The sequence below is a fragment of the Zootoca vivipara genome, chromosome 10, assembly GCF_965207765.1.
Source record: "Zootoca vivipara chromosome 10, rZooViv2.hap1.1, whole genome shotgun sequence".
In the NCBI taxonomy this organism is placed as follows: domain Eukaryota; kingdom Metazoa; phylum Chordata; class Lepidosauria; order Squamata; family Lacertidae; genus Zootoca; species Zootoca vivipara.
The window spans coordinates 34,021,301-34,045,943 of NC_142593.1; the positions used below are offsets into that span (position 1 = coordinate 34,021,301).

General features: G+C 40.6%; 1 protein-coding gene across 2 annotated transcripts; it reads left to right on the forward strand.

The window, feature by feature from the left end:
• The first annotated feature begins 67 nt into the window (after positions 1-67).
• HMGCR (3-hydroxy-3-methylglutaryl-CoA reductase) lies at positions 68-24,643 on the forward strand. Of its 2 annotated transcripts, none has more exons than XM_035099954.3 (20): positions 68-200; positions 3,771-3,958; positions 4,696-4,807; positions 6,216-6,303; positions 6,990-7,074; positions 7,619-7,724; positions 10,998-11,104; positions 12,761-12,877; positions 13,649-13,800; positions 15,058-15,302; positions 15,396-15,568; positions 17,411-17,605; positions 18,316-18,474; positions 18,609-18,766; positions 18,897-19,002; positions 20,469-20,639; positions 21,037-21,177; positions 21,268-21,426; positions 22,530-22,684; positions 22,772-24,643. In XM_035099954.3, the coding sequence occupies exons 2-20, from the start codon at positions 3,794-3,796 to the stop codon at positions 22,824-22,826; spliced, it is 2,649 nt and encodes an 882-aa protein (XP_034955845.1). In that variant the 5' UTR covers positions 68-200; positions 3,771-3,793; the 3' UTR covers positions 22,827-24,643. The 2 variants fall into 2 exon arrangements, with proteins under 2 accessions (XP_034955845.1, XP_034955846.1); XM_035099955.3 differs by lacking the exon at positions 68-200 and adding an exon at positions 281-372.

A 24,643-nucleotide genomic window follows, 5' to 3' on the forward strand; every position in this document is an offset into this window, starting at 1 on the left:
GGCGTGGCGAGCGCTTGCTATTGGCTACGCGATCGGGCGATGGCCGCTGGCCGGGGTGTCGCGAGCCTGGTGTCCTTGCGTAGCGGGGAGAGCGGGCGCTTCAGTCTGCGGCAAAGGAGCAAGGGAGAGAAAGAGGTACAGCAGGCCGACGGAGAGAGGAAGCTGCCGGTCTTGCCAACCCCAGCCGTTGCCTGAAGGAGGTACTTGGCCGCTACAAGGGGAGCGTCGCCGCGCTGGGGGCAGAATTCTAGGCAGGCGTGCCGCGGACAGCCTCTCCTTCCGCGCGGAGGGGACCTTGTCCGCCTCCTTTCCTCCTTCTTGAGGGAACGCCGAGGCCTCCGAAACCGGCTGAAGTGCCCGCTGTCTTTCGGGGTACCGTCGGCCGAACGATGGCAGGGTGCGCGCGTGGGGAGGGGAAGCCGAGGGTGGTGGCGCCGCTGACGGTTGCCCACCGGTCCATCCCCGGCGAAGGAGGCGGAATGCCCTTCCCTGGCGGAGGTGGCCGTAGCAGGCATAGGCAACCTTGGCTCTCCAGATGTTTTTGAACTACAACTCCCATGATCCCTGACCATTGGCCCTGTTAGCTAGGGATCATGGGCTAGCTAGAGTTGTAGTTCCAAAACATCTGGAGAGCCAAGGTTGCCTATGCCTGCTAGAGGCTGGGATTTGGCGGTTTCCTCAAGGGGTTCCCTGGGCGTGGGAGACCGAAAAGACAAGACGCAACTAACCGAGCCCATCCCGGCCTGGAACTTTCCACCGGCCTCCCTGCTCCGTCCTTCGGGTCCTTGTGGGCAGCGGTCAAGGTCCTTGTGGGCAGCATCCCTTGACCGTGGCCCTGGGAGGAAGGGCGGGGGGCGGGAGGAGGAGGCTGGTTCCTTGGCTACTACGGCAGGTAGCATCGCGGAGCGGCATTCGGTCCAGCGTTACGCATTCAGGCTGAGGAGAGATTACCATAACAAGCCTAAAAGAGGAGCATCCTGAAACTGATCTTTGCTCAGGAAGATGCGGCTGTTTCCGGGGGGAGGGGCGGCGGTGGCAGAAATCAGCTGCAGTATGAATATGAAGACCCCATTAGCAACTATGGTTCAGATGGTCGTTGCTAATCGCTTCCCCACCCTCTCTTTATTCAGGCTGCATTTTTCAGTATTTGCGTAAGGAAGGGTGCTTTTGGGGTGTGGTTGGTGGCAGCATATTTGCGGAGCAGTAGTGCTCAAGGTGATCCGATTATCGCTTTTAAGAATTTAATTATATTTCACTGATAAGTATTGCATCTCATTTCCATCAAGGACTGGGTTGGATTTCCTTGATAATTAATACTATGTAATTGGTTGGATTTCCTTGATAATTAATACTAGGAAGTAATACCAGTGAATTAAATAGCACGTTTCCAAGCACTGTATTGCTTTAATTTGGGAACAAGTGGTGATAATTCCAATGCAATCATAATTAACACCAACTTCATATTTATATATAAGTGACTATTATTTTGGAATTTCCATTTGTCCATAATCATGCTGAGTTTATTGTGCCTAAGGAAAGTAGGAAACGGGAGTGGCTGCAGCTAGATACAATAATAATGTATCTGTGAATTTCTATACAAACTGCTTGGTCAGAATAGTTGGTTTAAGTGACTACTGAAAGGTAAAAGTGCTCAATAAATGGTACTCAAAGAAGGTTACTTTGTAAAGTGTAATATCTACATGTGGGTTTATAAAGCTAAGTGAAATCTAAAATGCTTAGTCATATTCAGGATATTATACAAATTAAATGAATAAACCAGTCACATTCCTGGTTTCTTAAAGTTAGAGCCTTCTAGAAGGTTTGAAGCTTTCGTCCCACAACATATCACATTCTTTATTTGGAGACTTGGTATTCATTGAAGAGAGGATATATTTATCTTTGTGATTATGAAGTGCAATCTTTGCAAAATTATGTTCAGTAGCAGAACCTCTCATAAAGGGGCAACAATAATTGCTTAAGGGAGATGAAGATCCTGTTTAATGGTCTGAGTGGGAGACTGTGTGCACTAAACTAAAGCCTTTCTGACTCGTAACTGACCACTATTTCAAACACTACTTCAAACTAATCATATCTGAGAGTGTGACTTTTTAGCATTCATACTTCACAGGAGACTTAGGCAGTTATAATGAAAATGTCCAATATGACTTATTCTTGAAATATTCTGTACCAGCTTTCTGGAAGATTAATGAAGATGTTACGTGATTGGTGATATTTTTGAGAAAAGGTTATAGTGGCTAGCCTGATTGATGGAAAATAAACCCAGATTGCTTCTGAATTATTTGTTGTGGCATTAATGGAGCCGAACTCCCACTTTGTCTTGAAATATTTTGTGTATGTTGGCTTAAAATAGATTTCAAAGTACTGTAAACTTAATAAGGACTGAAACAAATTGACGAAAAAGTTTTACATGTCTCATATTTAAGTGCACTTAATATGTACAGCAACCTATTTACATGTAGCATTAGTAGATCTGTAGCGGACTATGCTAACAGTATTATATTTGACAGGGCCAGCACACGAGTATTGACAGAAATTAGGTTTGTTTTTATGAGGGAAAAGATACTATTTAAGATTCAGTGGGAACCTGTATTTTAATTTTGCCTATAAAGCCTAACTTTGAAATAGACACAGCATTGTGTTTTATATAAGTTAACCCAGGCATCCCCAAACTTTGGCCCTCCAGATGTTTTGGACTACAATTCCCATCATCCCTGACCACTGGTCCTCTTACCTAGGGATCATGGGAGTTGTAGGCCAAAACATCTGGAGGGCCGCAGTTTGGGGATGCCTGAGTTAACCTGTAAACTTTATTAAAATAGTTTTAAAACCCAGCATCATTTGAAAACTCTGCATAATTCATCCTTGTAAATGAATTTGTTGGCCCATCCACCCACATATCTCTCTCTCAATCATATGTGGCCTAAAGAAAATAACAACTGCTTTATATTGACCTCCTGAAGAGTAGGTGGATTTAAAATTGGGGGTGCAAAGGGAGAAACAGAACATACTGGTCATGCAGTTGTACACAACTAAGATTTCACAGAGGTATTACAACTGAATTAATAGTGCAGTACCCTTGTGAAAGCTTTGTGTCCTGTTCCTTATAAGAGAACAAAGGAAGGTGTTGGCACCATTTTGAAGGGTACATTTAGCAAGACTGTGTGTTGGCCTCCTACATATATTGCAGGTGAACTAGCAAACCAGGATGAAACCCTAGACTGTTTCCCTCATTTGAATGACTTACGGTACATCGGAACACATCTCAAGTAGTGCAGCATATGTGTTGGCACTTTTGCTTCAAACAGTTGAGGCACCACAGGACAAGTAATTTCACAGAGACATTAGGCCCTATGTGCCAGAGAGTTCATAGATAAAATTGGCAGGGAGCTGGACAAAATGACGTTTTGAAGATTCCATCCTACTCTGTTATTTGATGAAGAGATTATGTAAGGCACAAGTGTTGAGGAGTTTTGCCAACTATTGTATCAGTTGCACTTGCTGGCTGGAGGAAGAGCCTCGGTGTGACCCAGCAGGATGCTGCTTAAAGCTTCTTGAAGCATTCTTGGAGGGAAAGTGTTCTCAAGTCTTTTAGAAGACAGGAGTTTTTGTAGTTAATTTTCTGTTTTCATGGATTAATGCTTTAAATATGATAGCTGAGCCATTGTGGAATTCCTTAAAATTTTGACTTTTACCTGAGCAAAAAACAAACAAACTATACTGTATTTTTATTTCTTTGCATTTTGTCTTAGATTTGGGGAAAGAACTTTTGAAAATGCTGTCCAGACTCTTTCGAATGCACGGCCTTTTCGTGGCCTCACACCCATGGGAGGTCATAGTGGGAACTGTAACTCTTACCATCTGTATGATGTCCATGAAGATGTTCACTGGTAACGACAAGATCTGTGGCTGGAATTATGAATGCCCCAAATTTGAAGAAGTAAGAAGTTAAACTTATTCTTTTAAATACTACTTGTCAGTATAAGCATCTTATTTGAAATTCATAATTAAATGTTTCTTCACTGAAGCTACCAGGGTATCTTTTGACTAATTTACATAGATTGCATTCTCTTCCGTTTTGGAGGTCTAAATATATCAGTAGATTGCAGTATAGGGAGCGGGTGGCGCTGTGATCCAAACCTCTGAGCCTCTAGGGCTTCCTGATCCGGAAGGTCAGTCGTTTGAATCCATGCAACAGGCTGGATTCTCATTGCTCTGTCCCAGTTCCTGCAAACCTAGCAGTTTGAAAGCATATCAGTGTGAGTAGATACATAGGTAATGCAGCAGCAGGAAGGTAAACAGTATTTCCATGCGCGACGGCACTTGTCATGGTATCCCATTATACCAGAAGCGATTTAGTCATGCTGACCACATGATATGGAAAGCTGTCTGTGGACAAATGCTGGCTCCTTTGACCTGAAGCGACATGAGCACCGCACCCCATGGTCACCTTTGACTGGACTTAACTGCCCAGGGGTCCTTTACCATTTTTACCTTTAGACTGCAGTTTTTAATGTAGTAAGTTGTGAGTTGTAGTGATTAGTGAAATGCAGTATACTAAGTTGTCAGATAAACACCCAAAATACTGATATGAGTTTTCTGAAACTGCTCCATAAATGCAGTTTACTTACAATTTTTATATTAAAAATGCATTTAGATTATATTTCTTTCTTTCAGGACGTTTTGAGCAGTGATATCATAATCCTGACAATCACACGCTGTATAGCAATCCTTTATATATACTTCCAGTTTCAGAATCTGAGGCAGCTTGGGTCAAAATATATTTTAGGTAAGATACATTGATTTATATAATTATTAATGTATGTCAGTAAAAATAAACAAACAAGCACCCAAGTAAATGAAGGATAATAACTTACTCCCAAACACATGTGCCCTGATCTGTCAATTGTGAACAATGCATAAAAACAAGTTTGTGTATGGGGATTTCCCAAATTGGTGCCAGCATAAGTAAAATTTGGGCCATGAATATGCAGTGGAACAAGAAAATTGCCAGTACTAGAAGGACTTTTTGTTGTTTATGACCTGGGGCAGGTCCTGTTTGGGACTCGGCACCAATCTAACAGAGAAGCGTGCAGCATATAGCACACAAAATATTTCTCAACTGGGTTGAATTCATATTTGCTTTGAGCCAACTTTCACTCATGCAGGAGGAGGGGAGTTAGGGGAGGCAATTTTTGCAGATTGTTCCTTCCCTTTGCAGCTTCCTGAAAATATGTCAGAGGGTTGGAGGACCCTTCAAAACAGCATGAGAGGCAGTGCAGAGGTTATTGGTAAAAACTGCATGAGCCCCATTCTCCAGCAGGGGGCCTCCATAGGCTCTTCGTGTCTTCTGTAAATTGAAGGAAGCCTCTTCCCAAATGGGAAACTGGATCCATTCTGTTATATTTTACAGCAGTTATTCAAGATAATAAATGTTGAAATAACTGAGGAAAACCTGAGGACTTCCATTTCTGCCAACTGGAAAAATTGTGCAGGTGCAATTTAGCATTGCTGAGAGCTGTGAAAGGTGCATGTAAATGTTCTACTGATTAACTGTATTTTCCAGAATACAGTACTACTGATCTAGCCAACAGAACCCATTTGCAATGGAAAGGGAACCCACCGTCTACTTGTAAATGAGAAAATGTAAGGGGCAGGTGGCAGAGGATCACTAGTGGTTTGGCAGTTCTAGCTGAACGAGGATAAGAATGCATCTTAATGTCCCAGCATTTTAGTCAGCGGGATAGTATCCTTGTAACAAATTTGGCCCCCAACAGGTCAGGAATTCAATCCTATAATCTAAAGTTCCTACTGGCCACAGGGCAAATTCAGTGCTATGTCCTGCTTCCCAGCTCTGTCGTTGATTAGACAGCTTGCCCCAAATATCTTATATTTAAAATTAAAGAAACAGAGAGAAAGTATTCTATACTCTGGATTCTCCCTTAGAATTACTAATATGAGACCAGAATGACAGAAGCACATGGATAAATAGAACATTATTATCTATTTGCCCACATCTGTCCTAAAGTGTAACATGAAGCAAAATGGTGTAGCAGTTTCACAACAGAATCCAATGTATCTATGCTTTCTGGAAAGGGAAGGATTTGGATTAGGTTTAAAATATTATTTTGCAAGGAAGTGTGTCTGTATTTGTTTAATGCCTTTTTAGATAGACCTTTCCTTTTTCATTTTGGTAGGTATTGCTGGGCTCTTCACAATCTTCTCGAGTTTTGTCTTCAGTACAGTAGTGATTCATTTCCTTGATAAAGAACTGACAGGCCTGAAGTACGTATTATTCATTGCTATGTTTTTTGAAAATATACCTTCATCTATTCAGGAGCTGGTTTTTTTGACAGTTGACCACCCTAGTCTTGAAATTAAGAATTGGAGAGGTGGAACAAAATAGGAGGGCACTCCAGAAGTCTTCAGGGTAGCCTCATCTCATTCACATGAAGAAATTGTACATGCATCTTTTTATGCTGCTTCTGGCGTGACCGTCCTTTCATGTGAAGTTATACAATAGAGGTCTTTGGGATTTAATTCCCCTTCTGTGTGTTTTCCTTTCAAATGTTGAATGCTAGGCCCCAAAAATCTGATTGACAGGCTTCCACAGAGATTTCCTCTTATTTCCCTTTCAGTGCTGAAAGAGGGCTTTTCTCCCTCTCCAGTATTCTTTGTGCCATGGTTGCTGTTACTCTGTGTTCTCCAGGCAACCTTAGCTTTGCCTACATTATACATTCTTCATGCCTTTACCTATCTAATATAGACAAGTGGAAGATCAATTATGTCGAGTGTATCCAAACAAATACATGCCACATAAAACTGTTTAATGGGTATTTGAAGTTTAAGGAATAAATCATAACTAATTCTGGTACAGGTTACTTGGGCTTGTGTAACTGGGATTGCCTCCTAAGATGTGGGGTTTTTTGTTTCTGTTTTGCATGTCTATAATAATTTTTGTATCTTTTCAGTGAAGCCCTGCCATTCTTCTTGCTTCTGGTTGACCTCTCCAGGGCCAGCGCATTAGCCAAATTTGCGCTCAGTTCCAATTCGCAGGTCAGCCAACTTATCCACTTGATAAAGAACATTTTGAAATAGGGATTCCATACAATGATATTCTGAGAACAAAGTCTTAGGGACAATTTTGAAGCAAATCTTCGCACCTCTGTTTATACATGAGCTTGTATAAATTTACATTCAGTGTTTCCTTTATGTGATATTTAATCTCTATTGTAAAAGTATATTGTTGCAGTACTGTCTGAAAAGAAGAAGGCATGGGTTTTCCCTTAGGTCTAATCCTTTTCTTGCTACTTAAATAAATCCAGTTTTGAGGGAACTTGGGATACAAAACAATCTTTTATATTTTGCTTGCTTCTTAATTACTCCACCAATGCAGTTAGCAAACACAATTTTTTCAACCTGTAGTCCAGCAACATCTTGAGGATCACAGGTTCTCCAGATCAGATTTACAATACCCATATTCCCTGATGATTGGTCATGTTTGCTGGGGCTGATTGGAGTTTAAGTCCAACATTTGTAGGGCCGGTTTCCCCAGCACTGTTGTATATTAACTGACTTAATTTTTTTCTATTTTGTATAGGATGAAGTAAGAGAAAATATTTCACGTGGCATGGCTATCCTGGGTCCCACATTTACACTTGATGCTCTTGTTGAATGTCTTGTCATTGGCGTTGGTACCATGTCTGGTAAGCTGAGGAATTTTGAGGAGCACAACAAAAAGCTTAACAAGTTTCAGGAGCTTGACCGAACAAATTAGTACAGTGGTACCTCTACTTACAAATAACTCTACTTACGAATTTTTCTACTTACAAATGGAGCTCCGTCCGCCATCTTGGATGCAGTTTAGATAGGATTTTTTCTACTTACGAATTTTTAGATAGGGTTGCTTCGACTTACGAATTTTTTCTCCCAATGCATTCCTATGGGATTCGACTTACACATTTTTTCGACTTACAAATGTGTGTTCGGAACGCATTAAATTCGTTAGTAGAGGTACCACTGTATCTCATAGACAGCTGTGTGTCTTACTACTTCTTGTGGCAATTGTGTTGGCTGAACTGGAGTCTTTATTATGATTATTGCTGTTTTTGTGGCTTTGGAAGGTTCCTGCTTTGAGAACACAAATGAATTCATAATTTTACTTCTGTTTTATACTAGAGGGTAGGGGGAATGAGATATGCAACTTTCTTTTGTTCTCTTGTCATATGTCTGTTATGAATGGCAAGTGAAATTGTGTGCAGAACATAATAACTCTTGATTCATTCCTTTCTCTTCCCTTAACGCGGAGGTACCAAGCCCTCATTAAACAGCTGGTCACATTTTTTGCAACGAAGGCAATTATCATCTTAAGGAAAATATTTGGCACAGGTTCTTTGTAACCATTGCATGTGCTAATCCCACAGTGCCAATGTGTTGCATAGGAATTTTGCATAGTTAAATATTGTCTAAGGCAATCCATGCAATTTATATCTCTCACAGTGGTCTGTTGATGTTTGTTTTTAATTTCATTTTGCTTGTTTTTAGCTTTTTATGATATTGTTTGGTTTTATGTTTTCATGTTGTAAACCATTGTGATATATTTTTATGATACAGCACTACATAAATATTTGTACACTTAAAAAAATTTTTTAAGTGTCATCCCATATCTATAACTACAGTCAATCCTCGTTTTATGAGGATTGCTTGGGTTTTTTGTTCTGAACCCCCGTGTGTAAGCTGGCCCTACCCCTTTTGGGGGCTATTTCTGGGTTCGGTACTGTGCACATGTGCGAGATCGCATGTCATTTAGATTCACCTAAACCAGGAGTTGCCTCTATGTGGTTATTATACCATAGTGTACAAAGAGAGTCTTGAAGAAGTCAGAATTAATTGGTAGACACACTAGTTCAGGCACCCCCAAACTTCGGCCCTCCAGATGTTTTGGACTACAATTCCCATCATCCCTGACCACTGGGCCTGTTAGCTAGGGATCATGGGAGTTGTAGGCCAAAACATCTGGAGGGCCACAGTTTGGGGATGCCTGCACTAGTTACTAATTGAACTTCTTTTTACATAGTAACTGTAGGCTAATCTTAAAATTATTCTTGTTTTGTTTTTCTTAACCTGTACCCATAAGATGGGATTTGTTAGCTTATGCTGCCCATGTTTCTATACATAGCTGTGTTAACTGCCAAGCTCATGCTCATAAATTTGTAATATGTTTGGGTGAATGAAGAGCCGGCTTGCATGAGCAGAAAGACACTTCTGCTTAGAGAAGATGTGTGATTTTCAGCTTGACTCTCCCCTCCCGTCTCCCTCCCATGCCGTATAGCACCCTATCACTCTTTGGCAAAGCTGGGAGCTACTGCATGGATGAGGGTGGGGGAAGACATCCTTTCATGAACAGAACTTATTGTAGATTTAACCTATTGTTTGAAACGCCTTTAAGGCTGACCAACAGCTTTCTAGGGTACAGCTTGTAAGTCCTCAGTCTTCCTAAGCTAAATATGAACAGAAAATACCAATTTGCAATAGATATTCAACAGTGTGGTGTAGCAGCAAAAGAAAGCTTATGCAATTCTAGGCTGCATCAACAGAAGCATAGTATCCAAGTCAAGGGAAGTAATAATACCACTTTATTGTGCCTTGGTCAGAATCGAACTAGAGTACAGTGGAACCTCGGTTTATGAACACCTCGGTTTATGAACTCCGCGGACCCATCTGGAACGGATTAATTCACTTTCCATTACTTTCAATGGGAAAGTTCGCTTCAGTTTATGAACAGAGTTCCGGAACCAATTACACCCATGCTTCGGGTTAAGTACGCTTCAGGTTGAGTACTCCGTGGACCCGTCTGGAACGGATTAATCCACTTTCCATTACTTTCAATGGGAAAGTTCGCTTCAGTTTATGAACGCTTCAGTTTAAGTACTCCACGGACCATCTGGAACAGATTAATCCACTTTCCATTACTTTCAATGGGAAAGTTCGCTTCAGTTTATGAACGCTTCAGTTTATGAACAGACTTCCGGAACCAATTGTGTTCATAAACCGAGGTACCACTGTACTGTGTCCAGTTTCGGGCACCACTGTTCAAGAATGATATTGAAAAGCTGGAATTTGGGCAGAAGGTGAACCAAGTTTTATGAGGAACAGTTCAGGGAGTTGGGTATGCTTAGCCTGGAGAATAGAAGACAGAGTATTAATACGGTAGCCATCTTCAAATATCTGAAGGCCTGTCACATGGAAGATGGAGCAAGCTTGTTTTCTCCTCCAGAGGGTAGGGCCTGAACCAGTGGATTGAAATGACAAGAAAGGAGATTCCAACTAAATGTTAGGTAGAACTTTCTGCTGGTAAGAACTATTTCAAAATGGAACAAACTGCCTTGGAAGGTGGTGAGCTCTCCTTCATTGGAGGTTTTTAAGCAGAGGTTGGATGGCCATCTTACAGGGATTCTTTAACCTTGATTCCTGCATTGCAGGGGGTTGGACTAGGTGACCCCCTCCCTCTAGTCCAGGCATGGCCAAACGTGGCCCGCCAGCTGTTTTGGGACTACAATTCCCATCATCCCTGACCACTGGTCCTGTTAGCTAGGGATGATGGGAGTTGCAGTTCCAAAACAGCTGGAGGGCCAAGTTTGGCCATGCTTTGGCTAGTCCCCTGCAACTGTACAATTCTGCAAAGGCAAATATGGTGTACATAAACATGTAAATAAATGTGCCTTGGGATTATTCTAGCTTCACATTTACTGATCCCAACAGACTTTTAAAAATTGCTGGTCATGAGTAGCAAGCTGTGTGTTGTTTCCAGTAGGAAGAGGGATTACAAGGAAGCTACTTTCTTCTCACTTCTGTCCATTTTGAATTGAGTGCATGTGCCACAGTGTCTAGAGGTGTGCTTGTATGCATTTAAAATCCATATGAAAATACAGTGGGGGGAAACAGAAATTCTAATTGCTTGGTATTTGTCTCCCTAACAGGAGTAAGACAGCTTGAAATCATGTGCTGTTTTGGCTGTATGTCTGTCCTGGCCAACTATTTTGTCTTCATGACATTCTTTCCTGCATGTGTGTCACTAGTATTGGAGGTAAGAGCATGTCAAAATCATCACTGATATAACCACCAGCAATAACTATCTACCGGTACTTTCTAGGATTGATGTCTTATTGTTCAAGTGTAATTGAGAGCCAGAAAATGAAACACTTTATAATTAAATGGGCTTAAAATATTGGAGAAAATAAGCCTATGGGGATCTGGGAAAAACTGGAATAAAAATAAAACATTTTATTTAAATATGGCATTGAGAGAACTGTTACAAATTTTGACAGGATGGTATATGTCTCCAGTTTTGATCAGTAAGAATTAATGTTTTCTGGAAATGCCCCAACTCCGCCCACCTCACAAAAACTCTCCATGTACTGTATGATGTCATAGCAATAAAGTTTCTAGAATTTAGGTCAAGATTGTGGAACTTTTGTCCCTCCAGTTGATGGGAATTGTACTTCAGCAACATCTGATCTTGGTTATTCAATTCCATTATTGTGCTATATAATATTATATATATAAATATGTACATAATGTCTCATACTGTTCTCTTTATTGTATAAGGGAGGGTTGAGCAAGTTTTGTTTTTTAAAAAAAATTAAGATTATTTTGAAAATAGTTTTTGTTCCAAGAACATTTATTAAAAACAAGGGGAAATCATTTGTATATGTACCAGTCACTGGGATTTTACCTAGCAATTGTTTATGGAAATTGCACAAGAGCATTTAGTAGCTGTTGCTAATAAATGTTCCAAGAACATTTATTAAAAACAAGGGGAAATCATTTGTATATGTGCCAATCCCTGGGATTTTACCTAGCAATTGAAATTTATGGAAATCACACAAGAGCATTCCATAGCGTTGCTCCTGATTATTTTAAAGAGCCTTGTGCAAGAAAACCTAACAGAGGAAGCAATCCTATATGGGCTAATAAAATGCTGTAATTTATTTTGAAGACTCTGTGATCTGCAAAGAGTTAAGGTTATAACCACAGGCATTCATAAACTAGCTTTGATATAATTATGATTCATACTGCAGTTGTCAGACTGTATGTTTGTAACATAGTTAGAATGCAACAACTGTAACATTTTGTTACCCTGTTACAGATTTGTTTTTTTGAAAAATATATATGTAAACTCTGTTTTGTCTTCCTTATTTCATATCTTATAAATAGTTATAAATGCTTATAAATGCTTCTTTATTTTGGTCTCACCTCCATAAGCATATCTAATCTTCACTAGAAGAGGAAGGGGGAGTGGAGGGGCCGAGGCACCACGGGCAGCACTGAGGTTGCAGGGCACCCTCCAGCGCAGGACATGGAGCAGGACGCTTATGGCGCGTGGCCTACAGGGCACCCCATCCGCCTCCTCCCTCTTGGCTGCCCTCCAGCTGAGGGGGAGGCGGCGGGTGGACTCCGTGCATGCTCTGAGTAGCGCACCCCGCCCCTCATGCGCAACACATGCTTGCTGCTCCAGGCACCCGAGCGGCTGGTTACATTGCTGCTAATCTTTAAAATATTTAGGCGAGTTAAAAGCCAGTTACACAAGCATCTTTACCATTGTTTCTATTTTGAAAGGTTAATCTTACGTTCCACACAGAGATGTACACAGTTGTATACCTTGTCATATGGTCCTGTGCAAGAGACTTCTGGAAACTTGTTTTTCAAATCTATGTTGTATATATACTATTTATTTCTGCAGCTTTCGCGAGAAAGCCGTGAAGGACGTCCCATATGGCAGCTTAGTCACTTTGCTCGTGTTCTTGAAGAAGAAGAAAACAAACCAAATCCTGTAACGCAGAGAGTCAAAATGATTATGGTAGGTTGTTGCTTTTAATGGACTCTTATTTTGAGCACTCAGTAAAACAGATTTGGTTTGATTTATTAATTTAAAAAATGTTTACCTCTTAATATAATAAATAAATTAAGTGGTTTAGGCTACAATAAAAATTCAATAAAGTTGAATTTATCCAAACTGGATAAAGACAAAATTAAAGTGTTCCAGGAAAACCTGAGTATAAAATGTTAAGAGGTATTTAAAGTGCATTGAGTTCCCCCAAATGTAACAGATTCAGTTGCCATGTAATTTGACTACTAGCAGCCTGAGTATGACATGCAAGTTGAAAAGAAAATAGGAACATGACCATTTGGGCTCAAAGCCTGGTAGAAGACCAAACTCCAGTGATTTCCATTCCTCCTCCCTGGACTTGGAATGTGTAGCCAGAATTAAGACTGTGTGTTGCATTCATAAGGAGGGCACTAGCCATCTGACTACAGCTTTTTAAAATGAACATTATTTCTATTGACTTCATTTTTTTAATCTTACAAATTTTCAACTTCAACAAAGTATACAAAGAAAGAAATAATAATAAGTAACAGGACACAAATGCATTGCACTAAGCTACAGCTTTCAGTAGACTCACTGAAATCAGTGGACTTAGGTTCCTAAGGATGACTAACATTGGATATCACCCTCCCCAAATAAACAAGGAAGTGGTATTTACCATTTTTTCATCTTTTTGTTTAATATTGACTTTGGTGCAAAGCCCTTGGTGAGCTGACCAAAAACAACTGACTTCTTAAATTTAAGTCTCTAGGTTTGGTTCTTGTTCATGCTCACAGTCGTTGGATATCAGAGCCATCTGCTCAGAACAGCACAGCAGAAATTTCTATGGGACTGGATGAAAATGCACCAAAGAGAATTGAACCTAATGTTTCTCTATGGCAATTCTATCTTTCCAGGTACATTTTCACATAATGTTGCTAATTAGTATTCCATTGCCTCTACCATAAACGTTAGATTCTATCTTGTTTGTTTGTTTGTTTGTTTGTTTGTTTGTTGCTTTTCCAAGTGACATAGACAAGTGCATTTTAATTATTTCAATGGTGGAATTCGCCTATCGCAGAGCTTGAATTTCTGTGCAGGTGTTTTTTTAATCACGTAAGAGTCATTGGGGGATGGCACACATGTTGAGTTTAAAGGATTAGGACAGTCCCAATGTTTATAATTCTGAGTGTTGAAAATTATTTATATGCTAGCTATGCTATTCAAATAAGTATCACACTTTACCTATGGCTGATATATATGCTACTATTGCAGCATGATAGCTGCTTGAGTGGTAGTATCCCATGCTGCTGATGATTGCACTCAGGGTTCACGTGATTTGAGATGGTTGCTTCCCATGACACTACTGCATGCCTACAGGAAAGGATAGACAGTAACTGTATACCAAATCAAAATTATCTCTGAAGTGCAGAAACTGATCGTGCAGAAGTGGGTCCTAGGCCACATTGGTAATATGAACCTTCCTGTTAGTAATAGGGAGATGTATCTTGCAGTTTAGGGAAATCCGCTCACTTGTCATGAATGATTTCATCTGTGACTTTACGAGAATCCCCATAATTTGTTAATGTTTATTAAATGTAGAAAACAGGTGTACGTGCTTGAAATTTGTGAGAGGTTACGGTGTAACTAGCATATATTAAGTGACTGTGCTGTCTTCCATAGGATAAGAACGCAACAAGTGCTTTGGTACAGAAGGAGGAAAAGCTTATGTAGCACCATCTATGTATATAGTGCTTTACAAAGTATGGGCTTGACTGGTCCCTATCCTAAGGAGCTTACACTCTAAAAATAAATATAAAGGAAAACAAAGGAAGTGGAAGGAAATGGTAGCAGTGGTAAACAGTGCAAGAATATTCAGTTACTCCCTGTACATGTACCTTGGCTTGTCTTCAGTAAAGTATCAAGACCCAGGGGATTGTTCCAAAGGCTTCATAGAATAAGTGAGTTTTGAGGAAGGATTTGCAGCAAGCAAGGGATGAGGTATCGCTCAAGCAGTCCCAGGAATCGGCAGGTGTGGTAGGAAGTATTTGTAGTGAAGGGAAAGAAAAAAGGGACAGGTGGAAGTTTAAAAAGCAGGATTTGCTAAATTTCCTTGATGCATGCCTTCTTAACAGTGAAGTAGGTAATGTAGTCAACTTCTTTAATCTTTCTAGAATGGCCAGTATGGACATCGAGCAAGTTATTACACTTGGGTTAGCTTTCCTCCTTGCTGTCAAATACATCTTCTTTGAGCAAACAGAGATGGAATCTACACTATCGTTGAAGAACCCTATAACATCCCCACTAGTGATCCAGAAAAAAAATCCTGAACAGTGCTGCATAAAACAATCTGTGCCTTTAAAAACTAATCCCAGCCCCAGAAAAGTAGAAAATCTTCCACTTGCCAAAGACAGAAAAGGTAACCTTTTAGTAATATCTTTTTTAGCAATACAAACAAGTTGTTGATGAAACTGCCCACTCCTCAAATTTCCAATGTTGGTGTTTTCTGCAGATGAAGTTAAAATGCCTGTCCTACAAGAACCTCCATCGAAGGCCACATTTGTGGTTGGCAATTGTACTTCTTCAGAAACTTCCCCAGTGAGTGACAGCAAATATCCTGGAATTGAATTGCCTAAAGAGACACGCTCTGTTGAAGAATGTCTGGGTATATTTAAGAATGACAAGGTAAGAAAGGAGAACTATGGAATCATCTAGTACTTTAAAAGTTCTAGTTACAGGTAGGTAGCCGTGTTGGTCTGAGTCGAAACAAAATAGAAAAATTCCTTCAGTAGCACCTTAAAGACCAACTAAGTTTTTATTTTGGTATGAGCTTTCGTGTGCATGCAGATACACAGATAGCTTATACCAAAAGAAAAACTTAGTTGGTCTTTAAGGTGCTACTGAATGAATTTTTTTATTTACTTTAAAAGTTGTTCAGGATCTTTATCCAAAAACTATTATTCAGTAATATTTGGGTGTGGGTTATTCACAACTTCTTTTGAGTGGAGTGCACTGTGTTTATATGTGTCAACTGTATGAACGTGACATGCAGAGTAAATTTGGAAACATTCTGCCTTTTCTTTTTACTCATGCTGATTTATAGTCATTGAAATTCTCAAGAATGGGTAAAAAATTGGATTGGCTTCAGAATGGATCCAGTCTTACTCTATCATGAAGGGGGAAGGTGGCGCTCTAGCAGAAAATGCCTGCTGAAGGTGAATTTTGCAGATTTCCTCTTTCCCACTACCACTTCCCATGCTGTTGCGTGGGGCTCTTCTGACCCCCCAAAACAGCCTTTAGGGGGACATGGAATTGGGAAAAACTGCCCCCTTTTTGGTATGTTTTGGTAACTTGCACCCAAAACTAAAGTACCTACAACCAAAATTACACCAGTGGTGGGAAACCTGGTGCCTGGGCACAGAATATGGCTTTCCAGGTCTCTCCTTCCAGCCCTCAGGGCTCTCCATTGACTCTGCTCTGTGCCTTCCTCAAGCCCTTTTGCCTGGCTGGAATGTGGCACTGCATTATGATCATGCCTGTTGCTTGCCTCGGTGGAGTATGGAGAGATGTGTTTGTGGTGGTGCGTAAAAACATCCTGACTAATTTGCATGGCTTGAATGTAGCCCAGTGTCCAAATGTCAGAGTCACACCTGTTGCTCCATTCATTTTAGCCAATGGCCCCACCTACCACTGGGATGTGCCCCCCCCCCCGCCGGTTGCCTTAGGGAGAAGGTAACTTTTGAGCTGAAAAAGGTTTACCTCCCTAGCCTTAACATTTTTCAAAGGCTGGGTCTGAGCAATACAAATGGTCTGCTCCCCAGAATAACATTTTTTTCAAATTTATTTTACACTTGAGCTGTTATACTTCAAATGTCCATCTCTTCCCCTGTGACCTACCCCACCAAATCAATGACAATCTTTTTAAATAGTGGTTAAGAGCCTCTAAGCTTACACTGGCTGTATAAAAGCATTCATATTGAACCTTGGAAAGTACCAGTTTCCATTGTGGTTCCACTGTTAAGATCATTAGATTGACTGTAGCTGACTGTGTTGCAGATAAAACCATTCTATATGTTCTTCCTTGTTGTTTGAAATCTGGAAGAGAAGCTTTGCTCTGGTTTCTATTTTACATCGGAAGTTAAATCTCTCCTTCAAAGTTCAAGAATTAAGGGTCTATTATATTGCCACCCACAGCTTGGAATTTATGGCATGCTGACAAGTTAAAGTTATTGTTTCCCCAGTCTTTACTGGCATCTAAAATTCTAGCTATTACATGGCTTGATACATATGGACTTACAGACTCAAATGTTTTGTGGAAGAAACATTGCATTTGCCTAGTCCCAAAAGACTTAACAAAGATGAGGTCAAGAGCAAATTTTCCTGGAGGAGTTAATCTCTTTTGCTGGACTTTCAACTAATTCTCTGCTTAATTGTAGTTCTGTATGTAATGCTTTGTTGCCTTAAGCAAAGAGGCAACCTGTAAATGCTTTTTAAAAACAAAGTCACCAAACTATTTCTTTTCTCTAGATGGGTGCAAAGTTCCTTTCTGATGCTGAGGTCATTAGTTTAGTCAATGCAAAATATATCCCTGCCTATAAGCTGGAAACTTTGATGGAAACTCAGGAACGTGGTGTGTCGATTCGCAGACAAATGTTATCCCAGAAGCTTCCTGAACCTTCCTCCCTACAGTGTCTTCCTTATAAGAACTACGATTATTCTTTGGTGAGCACAAGTGGGCAAACGTAACTGTGTATAAACATTTTTTATTTTAACATAGGAATTCAGTGTTCCAAACTTCTTGATTTGGAGTCTGGCATAATGAGTTTGGTCAGTAATAGCTATGAGTTCTCAGACTGTGGTAAATGAGAAAGGAGAGCATCGGGTATAGCTAGTGGTGGACATTTTGTACAGTCAGGGATGGCGGCGTCTCCTTGGGTTTTTTGTTGCTTCTTTAACCTTCCCAGCATACAGAGGGACAGTCTGTTTCAGGATTACAAAAGTGCCTCATCCCTGTTTGTAACAAGTATTGTGATCATCATATACATTTTTAATTTGCTTGTGTCGTAGAACAAGAGAACAACTTGTTCTGCATGCACCTTATTACCAAGGTGATAGGGGGGAAAGTATCCAATGTGTGTGTGTTTTGTTACAGATGTGGGAAAACTGCCTAAGTTACTTGACAGTCGCATTGAATGAGAGTGGAAAAAATTGTTTTACTCTTTGACAGTCGCATTGAATGAGAGTGGAAAAAATTGTTTTACTCTTTGACAGTCGCATTGAATGAGAGTGGAAAAAATTGTTTTACTCTTTGTAACAAGTTACTTTAAATATCAAACATTTGAGTTTTAAAAATATTTTTGATAGCTATGAAATTTGTAATTTTTGAAAAATGTGGTTATGGTTACATCTTAAAAGTTGGCTTTTTTGTTAAGGTGCTGGGTGCCTGCTGTGAAAATGTGATTGGATACATGCCGATCCCTGTGGGAGTGGCAGGCCCCCTTCTTCTGGATAAGAAAGAGTTTCAAGTTCCAATGGCAACAACAGAAGGCTGTCTGGTGGCAAGCACAAATAGAGGGTGCAGAGCAATATGTGTAAGTATTGATCACACAAGCTGTGTTGGCTGGGCACTATTTAAGCAGCTACTATGAAACAATAGTTACTTGTTTGTGGAACCTGCACATGAACCAGCCACTTACCCTACCATTTGGGGCTTTTTTGCTTTCAGCTTGGTGGAGGCGCCAGTAGCCGCATTCTGGCGGATGGAATGACACGAGGGCCTGTTGTAAGGCTGCCCACTGCCTGCCAGGCTGCCGAAGTGAAGGCTTGGCTGGAAACCCCAGAAGGATTCAAGATCATTAAAGATGCATTTGATAGCACAAGCAGGTTAGCATTTGCTATAGCTAGCAAGAGGGAGGCAGGAGGGAATCTTAATGTTGTTGTTGACAGTTGAAAGTCATGCACCCAAAATATATTATGAGATGGGATGTAATCTAATAAGCCTTCTTTTTTATAGATTTGCCCGTCTGCAAAGGCTTCAAATTTGTTTGGCCGGCCGCAACCTTTATATTCGCTTCTCGTCTAGAACTGGTGATGCAATGGGAATGAACATGATTTCAAAAGTAAGCTCCAGGATTTGTTTTGTGCATTTAAACAATTATTTCAAAATTCACTATTATTCAAGCCCTTTTCTAGGAAACTCTGAGGGATAAGATAAAAGCAATACTGTATGAGGAGTCAGGATTCTTGTCTCTTATGCATGTGCATACACATCTTTCTTGTGTGTGAAAGCGTTACACAAATACAGTGGTACCTCGACTTACGAACGACTCGACAACGGGATTTTTCGACTTATGAGTGGGGCAAATGGCCACACGCTTAAGAATTTCTTGGCATCCGAACGGAAACCGTGGCGGTTTTAGATAGGTTTTCTTCGACTTACGAATTTTTAGATGGGGTTGCTTCGACTTACGAATTTTTCCATTTCCATTGCATTCCTATGGGAAATCGCGTTTCCAATGGCGCTTTTCGACTTATAAATTTTTCGACCTACTTCGGAACGGATTAAATTTGTAAGTCGAGGCACCACTGTATAAAATGGTATTGTAGTCCAATTAAATGAAATATCTCTGATCAGGGAATCTCCCTCGGGGCATAAAGGATTCTCTGGAACAAATTGCTTTGTATTATCTTCAGTTCCTAGTTGATAAAATGGAGAGGGGTCACAGTTCTCTTGCAGGGCAAATGAAATGTGTGGTTTTTGAACACTTGTTCTAAATAGTTCAAAATGAACTGTTCTTGAAATGTGTAGTGTTATGATATTCAGAGTGCAATCAGTATAGATGCTGTTTCATTATGGTTCTGTGCATAAGTTAACTCCTTCCAGCTCCACATCATTTTATCCCTAGGCCTCTCTCTTATTTATTTCTCCCACCCCTTTCCTGGTTTTTCCATCTGCAACTGCCCTGTACTTCTAGGGCAGGCATCCCCAAACTGCGACCCTCCAGATGTTTTGGCCTACAACTCCCATGATCCCTAGCTAACAGGACTAGTGGTTGGGGAAGATGGGAATTGTAGTCCAAAACATCTGGAGGTCCGAAGTTTTGGGGGTGCCTGTTCTAGGGGATACCCAGTGGCTGATTTTCCATTGTTCACTTTGCTCTGCCTCATCTTCTGTTATTTCAAACACTCACAATTGCTATCAGGATGGAAGGGGGATGGGTGCAGAGAGAAAAGCACAGTCAGAAAGGAGCTAGGCCTAAGGAGGCACCTGATGTTCTCTAGAGGCTATTTAGGTCCACAGCTGGCCATGGAAGCAAGCTGATAACCTGATAGGTTCCCAGGCATTGCCCTGATGCCCATGGGGACAGTATTGGTGACCCTGGAATGATGTACCTTGCACATGGCCTCTCGAGTTCAGTTCAAATGTTACTTAAATAGTTAACAAAAATTCTGTATGTATTTTCCCAGTTCCAGTGTCAAGTTTCAGCAGCAATTCCTTTGAGACAAGAGATCAATGAGAACTACAATGCTTCATGGCTCGTGTTCAGTAAATACATTTTCTCTCTCTTTCCCTTTTTTCAAACAGGGCACTGAGAAAGCACTTGGAAGGCTACAAGAAGAGTTTCCTGATCTCCACATTGTAGCTGTTAGTGGTAATTACTGTACAGATAAAAAACCAGCTGCAATAAACTGGATAGAGGGGAGAGGGAAGTCTGTGGTTTGTGAGGCAATCATTCCTGCAAAGGTTGTAAAAGAGGTGAGTACATGTTGTGTGAGCCAACACTCTTGGATTCAACATGTTTGTTTAAATGGCTTGTGTGGAATTCATTTTCAGATTATCACTACTTTCAATTTTCTGCCCTGTTCAGAGTAGCTTGCCAGACAGCCTGGCTATAGGTCTGTGTCATGTGAGGAAGAAGGGTGGGGTAGAAGTATTAAAGATTAGTAGTAATGTAGTGGGCACATTAGATCTCCCTTGGAATTCTTAGCTCCCTGCACCCTGTGATTGTGATATTTCAGGTGGGGTGGAGAATTTAGGGTTTGTTTCCCCCCCAAAGCAATTGCATCTACATAATGAGTTTTATCCCTGAGTAGCAGAGAATTACTGCTTCAGCTTCTGAGAAGTATAACAATATTCTGTGGGCTTGTTCTAGGTACTGAAATCTACCACGGAAGCCATGATTGAAGTCAATATAAACAAGAATTTGATTGGTTCCGCAATGGCTGGCAGCATTGGTGGCTATAATGCTCACGCGGCAAACATTGTCACTGCCATGTATATTGCATGTGGACAGGTATGTTAGCCCTTGACTTAAGTGTATGCAAGAGATTATGTAGCTGAAACACTCCTATGCTAAAACTGAAATTTTATGTACTGACTGTAGGATGCAGCACAGAATATTAGCAGCTCGAACTGCATCACACTGATGGAATCAACTGGCCCTACCAATGAAGATCTATATATCAGTTGCACAATGCCCTCAATCGAAATTGGAACAGTGGGTGGAGGAACCAATCTTCTACCACAGCAGGCTTGTTTGCAGGTATGAAGCAGCAACTGCATAGCCCTATTTAGGGAAGTTTTTAATGTTTGATATTTTATCGTGTTTTTAATATTCTGTTGGGCGCCGCCCAGAGTGGTTGGGGAAACCCAGCCAGATGGGTGGTATGGTAAAATAACAACAACAACAAATTGCAGGGTGAGCAATCTTTTTTTCTGCATTGGCCTCATGTGGGTGGGCACTCGGGACCTTCATGTCAATGTCAAGAATACAAACACCCATTCACGCCACACCTCTTGTCTCCAATCTCACACTTTCCTGGTGCTCAGCTGGCCAGAGTGGCAAGAAAAATCAAGGTCCTTGTGCTGCTATCAAAGAGAACTATCTTAGCTGCATTGGAGGATGAATAATTTCCCTGCCAGTCAACTAATAGCTTCCCCCAATGCTCAGCTAAGTGCAGCTCTCCAGGGTTCATTGGGCTGCACAAAGAGCAGCTGATAGCCACATGCGGACTGCAGGTTGCCCACCTCTCTTCAGAGGCCATAGTTAAATTTGTTCATGTTTTGCAATTTGGAACCCATGTACTATGCCCACAAACCTACATTTATCTCACCATTTCCTGATTATTACGGTTCTTTTCATGGCTAGGATAAACTTCTCACGTGTACTAATGGAAAAAAACATGTATGCCTGTCACTTGCATGGCTGAATTTAAAGCAGAGCATGTGTGAGAAGAACACTTGTAATCACAGAGCCCATGACCTTTGGGAGTGATTAAATGTTTTACTAGTTTGTGAAATGCATGCATAGTTTTTCTCCCCTCCCTCTCTCCCACAAAATAAAATTTAAAAAATCAGTTTAGGCTCTACAGGTCAGGCACTGATACATCAAGGTTTGTTCAGTCCACTGTGACAACATTGGCTCTCCGAGATCTCATGCATAGCTCTTTCCCTGAGGTTCTGTTAACCAAAAATGCCAGATATTGAACCTGGGACTTGCTGAGTGCAAAGCCTGTATTCTGCCAGTGAATTGTCAGCTCTGCAATATGCTTTCTGTGTTTTTGAGAGAACCTTAGGTTGTTCATGCCTTGAGTATAATATGTTTCTGCCTGGCTTCTAAAACACAGTGTCTCCTCTTGCTTACAGGTGCTGGGGGTTCAGGGAGCAAGTATAGAGAGCCCTGGAGAAAATGCCCGTCAGCTTGCCAGAATTGTGTGTGGCACAGTAATGGCAGGAGAACTCTCTCTAATGGCTGCTTTAGCTGCTGGGCATTTGGTCAAAAGCCACATGATCCACAACAGGTGAGAAAGAAATTGTGCCCCACCAGCTAACAAAATACAAGGTGGAAATCAGGACATACCTGAATTTGTTTCTATTGTTTTTAATAGGTCAAAAATTAACCTGCAAGATCTCCAAGGAACTTGTACCAAGAAAACGGTTTGAGGATTGGCAAACTTGAAGCAAAGCATTGCTGTGGCTGTTTGACCAGTGAAAAGAAATAACACGTTATCTGTGAATTTTGGAAGGAAGATAAATCTTCAGTGCAGTGAATTCTTGGAAATACACTTGAAAGAGGATCAGTGGACATATAGGCAGCCCACAGCTTCCTGAATCCTTAGCCCCTTTGTCTGCCATAAAATGATGCTTCTCTGTGGGAAATGCTCAGATAGTTCTTACATGGGACTATGAATAAGTTAGAGTCATACACTTTATAGAGTGAGGCTCCTTGTAGTCTACTCAAGTTATTCAAAAGTGTCTGCCTTGTCATTTTTGAGGTGAACATATTTTGACTAGTGTACTACTGAGAAATAAGTTTAGTAATTTTTTGTTTTAAACCAGTCTACTCCATTAGTTGCTTTGCAATGTCCATTGTGATCACTGTTTTCAGGTTAACATGGAGTGTCTTGCATATGAATCTGCAGCAAGAACTAGCCACCAGTAAAACTCATTTGGGGCAAGAGAATAGCCAGCTTCACCAAATTAATCACTTTTCAGCAGATTGGGGGATGGTGTGGGGTTTTAGAACAGCTTGTTGGCGCTTTCATATGTTGTAACTGCCTTCAAGTTTAATCTAATTGCTTCTCAAAGAATCCTTACTTTAGTTTTATTCAGAATTTTAAGCCTAGAATTTGGGTGTTGGGATAATTTCACTGAGTCACAATAGTTTTTAGAAGTCTCGGTTTCAGAGTGCTTCGCATTCTGTTGTGTATAATACAGTTTTTTAACGTTCATGAAAGTATGCGACATTTCTGTAATGCAGACATGTGAAGTTAACAGGCATGTTGTTCAGAGACTCTTATCTTGCACTGGGGTGAGAAACTTTGCAGAACAAGCCACTGGGAAGTTCTCCTGGGCTAGTACTGGAGATAATGGGGCAGCTGCTCTAGACACTGGTTCCTGTAAAGTTCAGTAGTGCTTTCCCCAGGAGAATATCATAGTGAACAGCACCCCTGGTAAAGTTTAAAAGGAATGGTTTCAAGCAACTCAAAAACATATGTTTACACTATTTCTTAATCATCACTTTTGAATATGGTGTGCACTTCTGCAGGAATAGGTGTGTATCTCAAGATGAGAGAGCGGTTAAATTAATACTACTTGATTACTTATTTAATATTTCTTTTCCTGAAGAAATTGTAAGGGGTTTGGTTTTTTTAGCAAGTTCTAAATGTCTTTTTTTTTTAAGCAAGTTAAGTTGCTTATCAATCTAACTACAGGATTTGAGATGAGAGAAGAAAAGCAATTCCATCCAAGGTAGCTGCATACCAGGGAAGTGCATTCAATGCTACACAGGAAAACTTGTTGGAAGACTATAGATGGAATGATGGCTCACTGTTCCAAGTTGGCTCAAAGGACAATTTGAGGGCTGGGGTCCTTAGGCTTCTCATTGGAACTCATTGTGAGTGTCCCTTTTTGTGTGGTACTCTTGTTTGTAGTACTTTGTTAATAGGTTATAGAGCTAATGCAAATCAACACCTATTGCTAGGTATGTGCTACGGCTACTTGTAAATAGCATCATGAATGTCCATATCCTTACAGTATTGTTGTCCAGAAGTTACGTTTTTTTCTTATTTATGCAGAGTTTGACCTTGCTTTGATTATTTAATATGACACTGAGCTAGCAATAAATGGTTTGTTCAGTGCTTATTTGGGTGAATGTAACTGATGTTCTGTCTTTTAAAATAACCATTTTGTACTATTACAAAATTGTGTACATTTTGGTACAGATACTTTTTCAGTTTCAGTAAAACAATACAAAAACA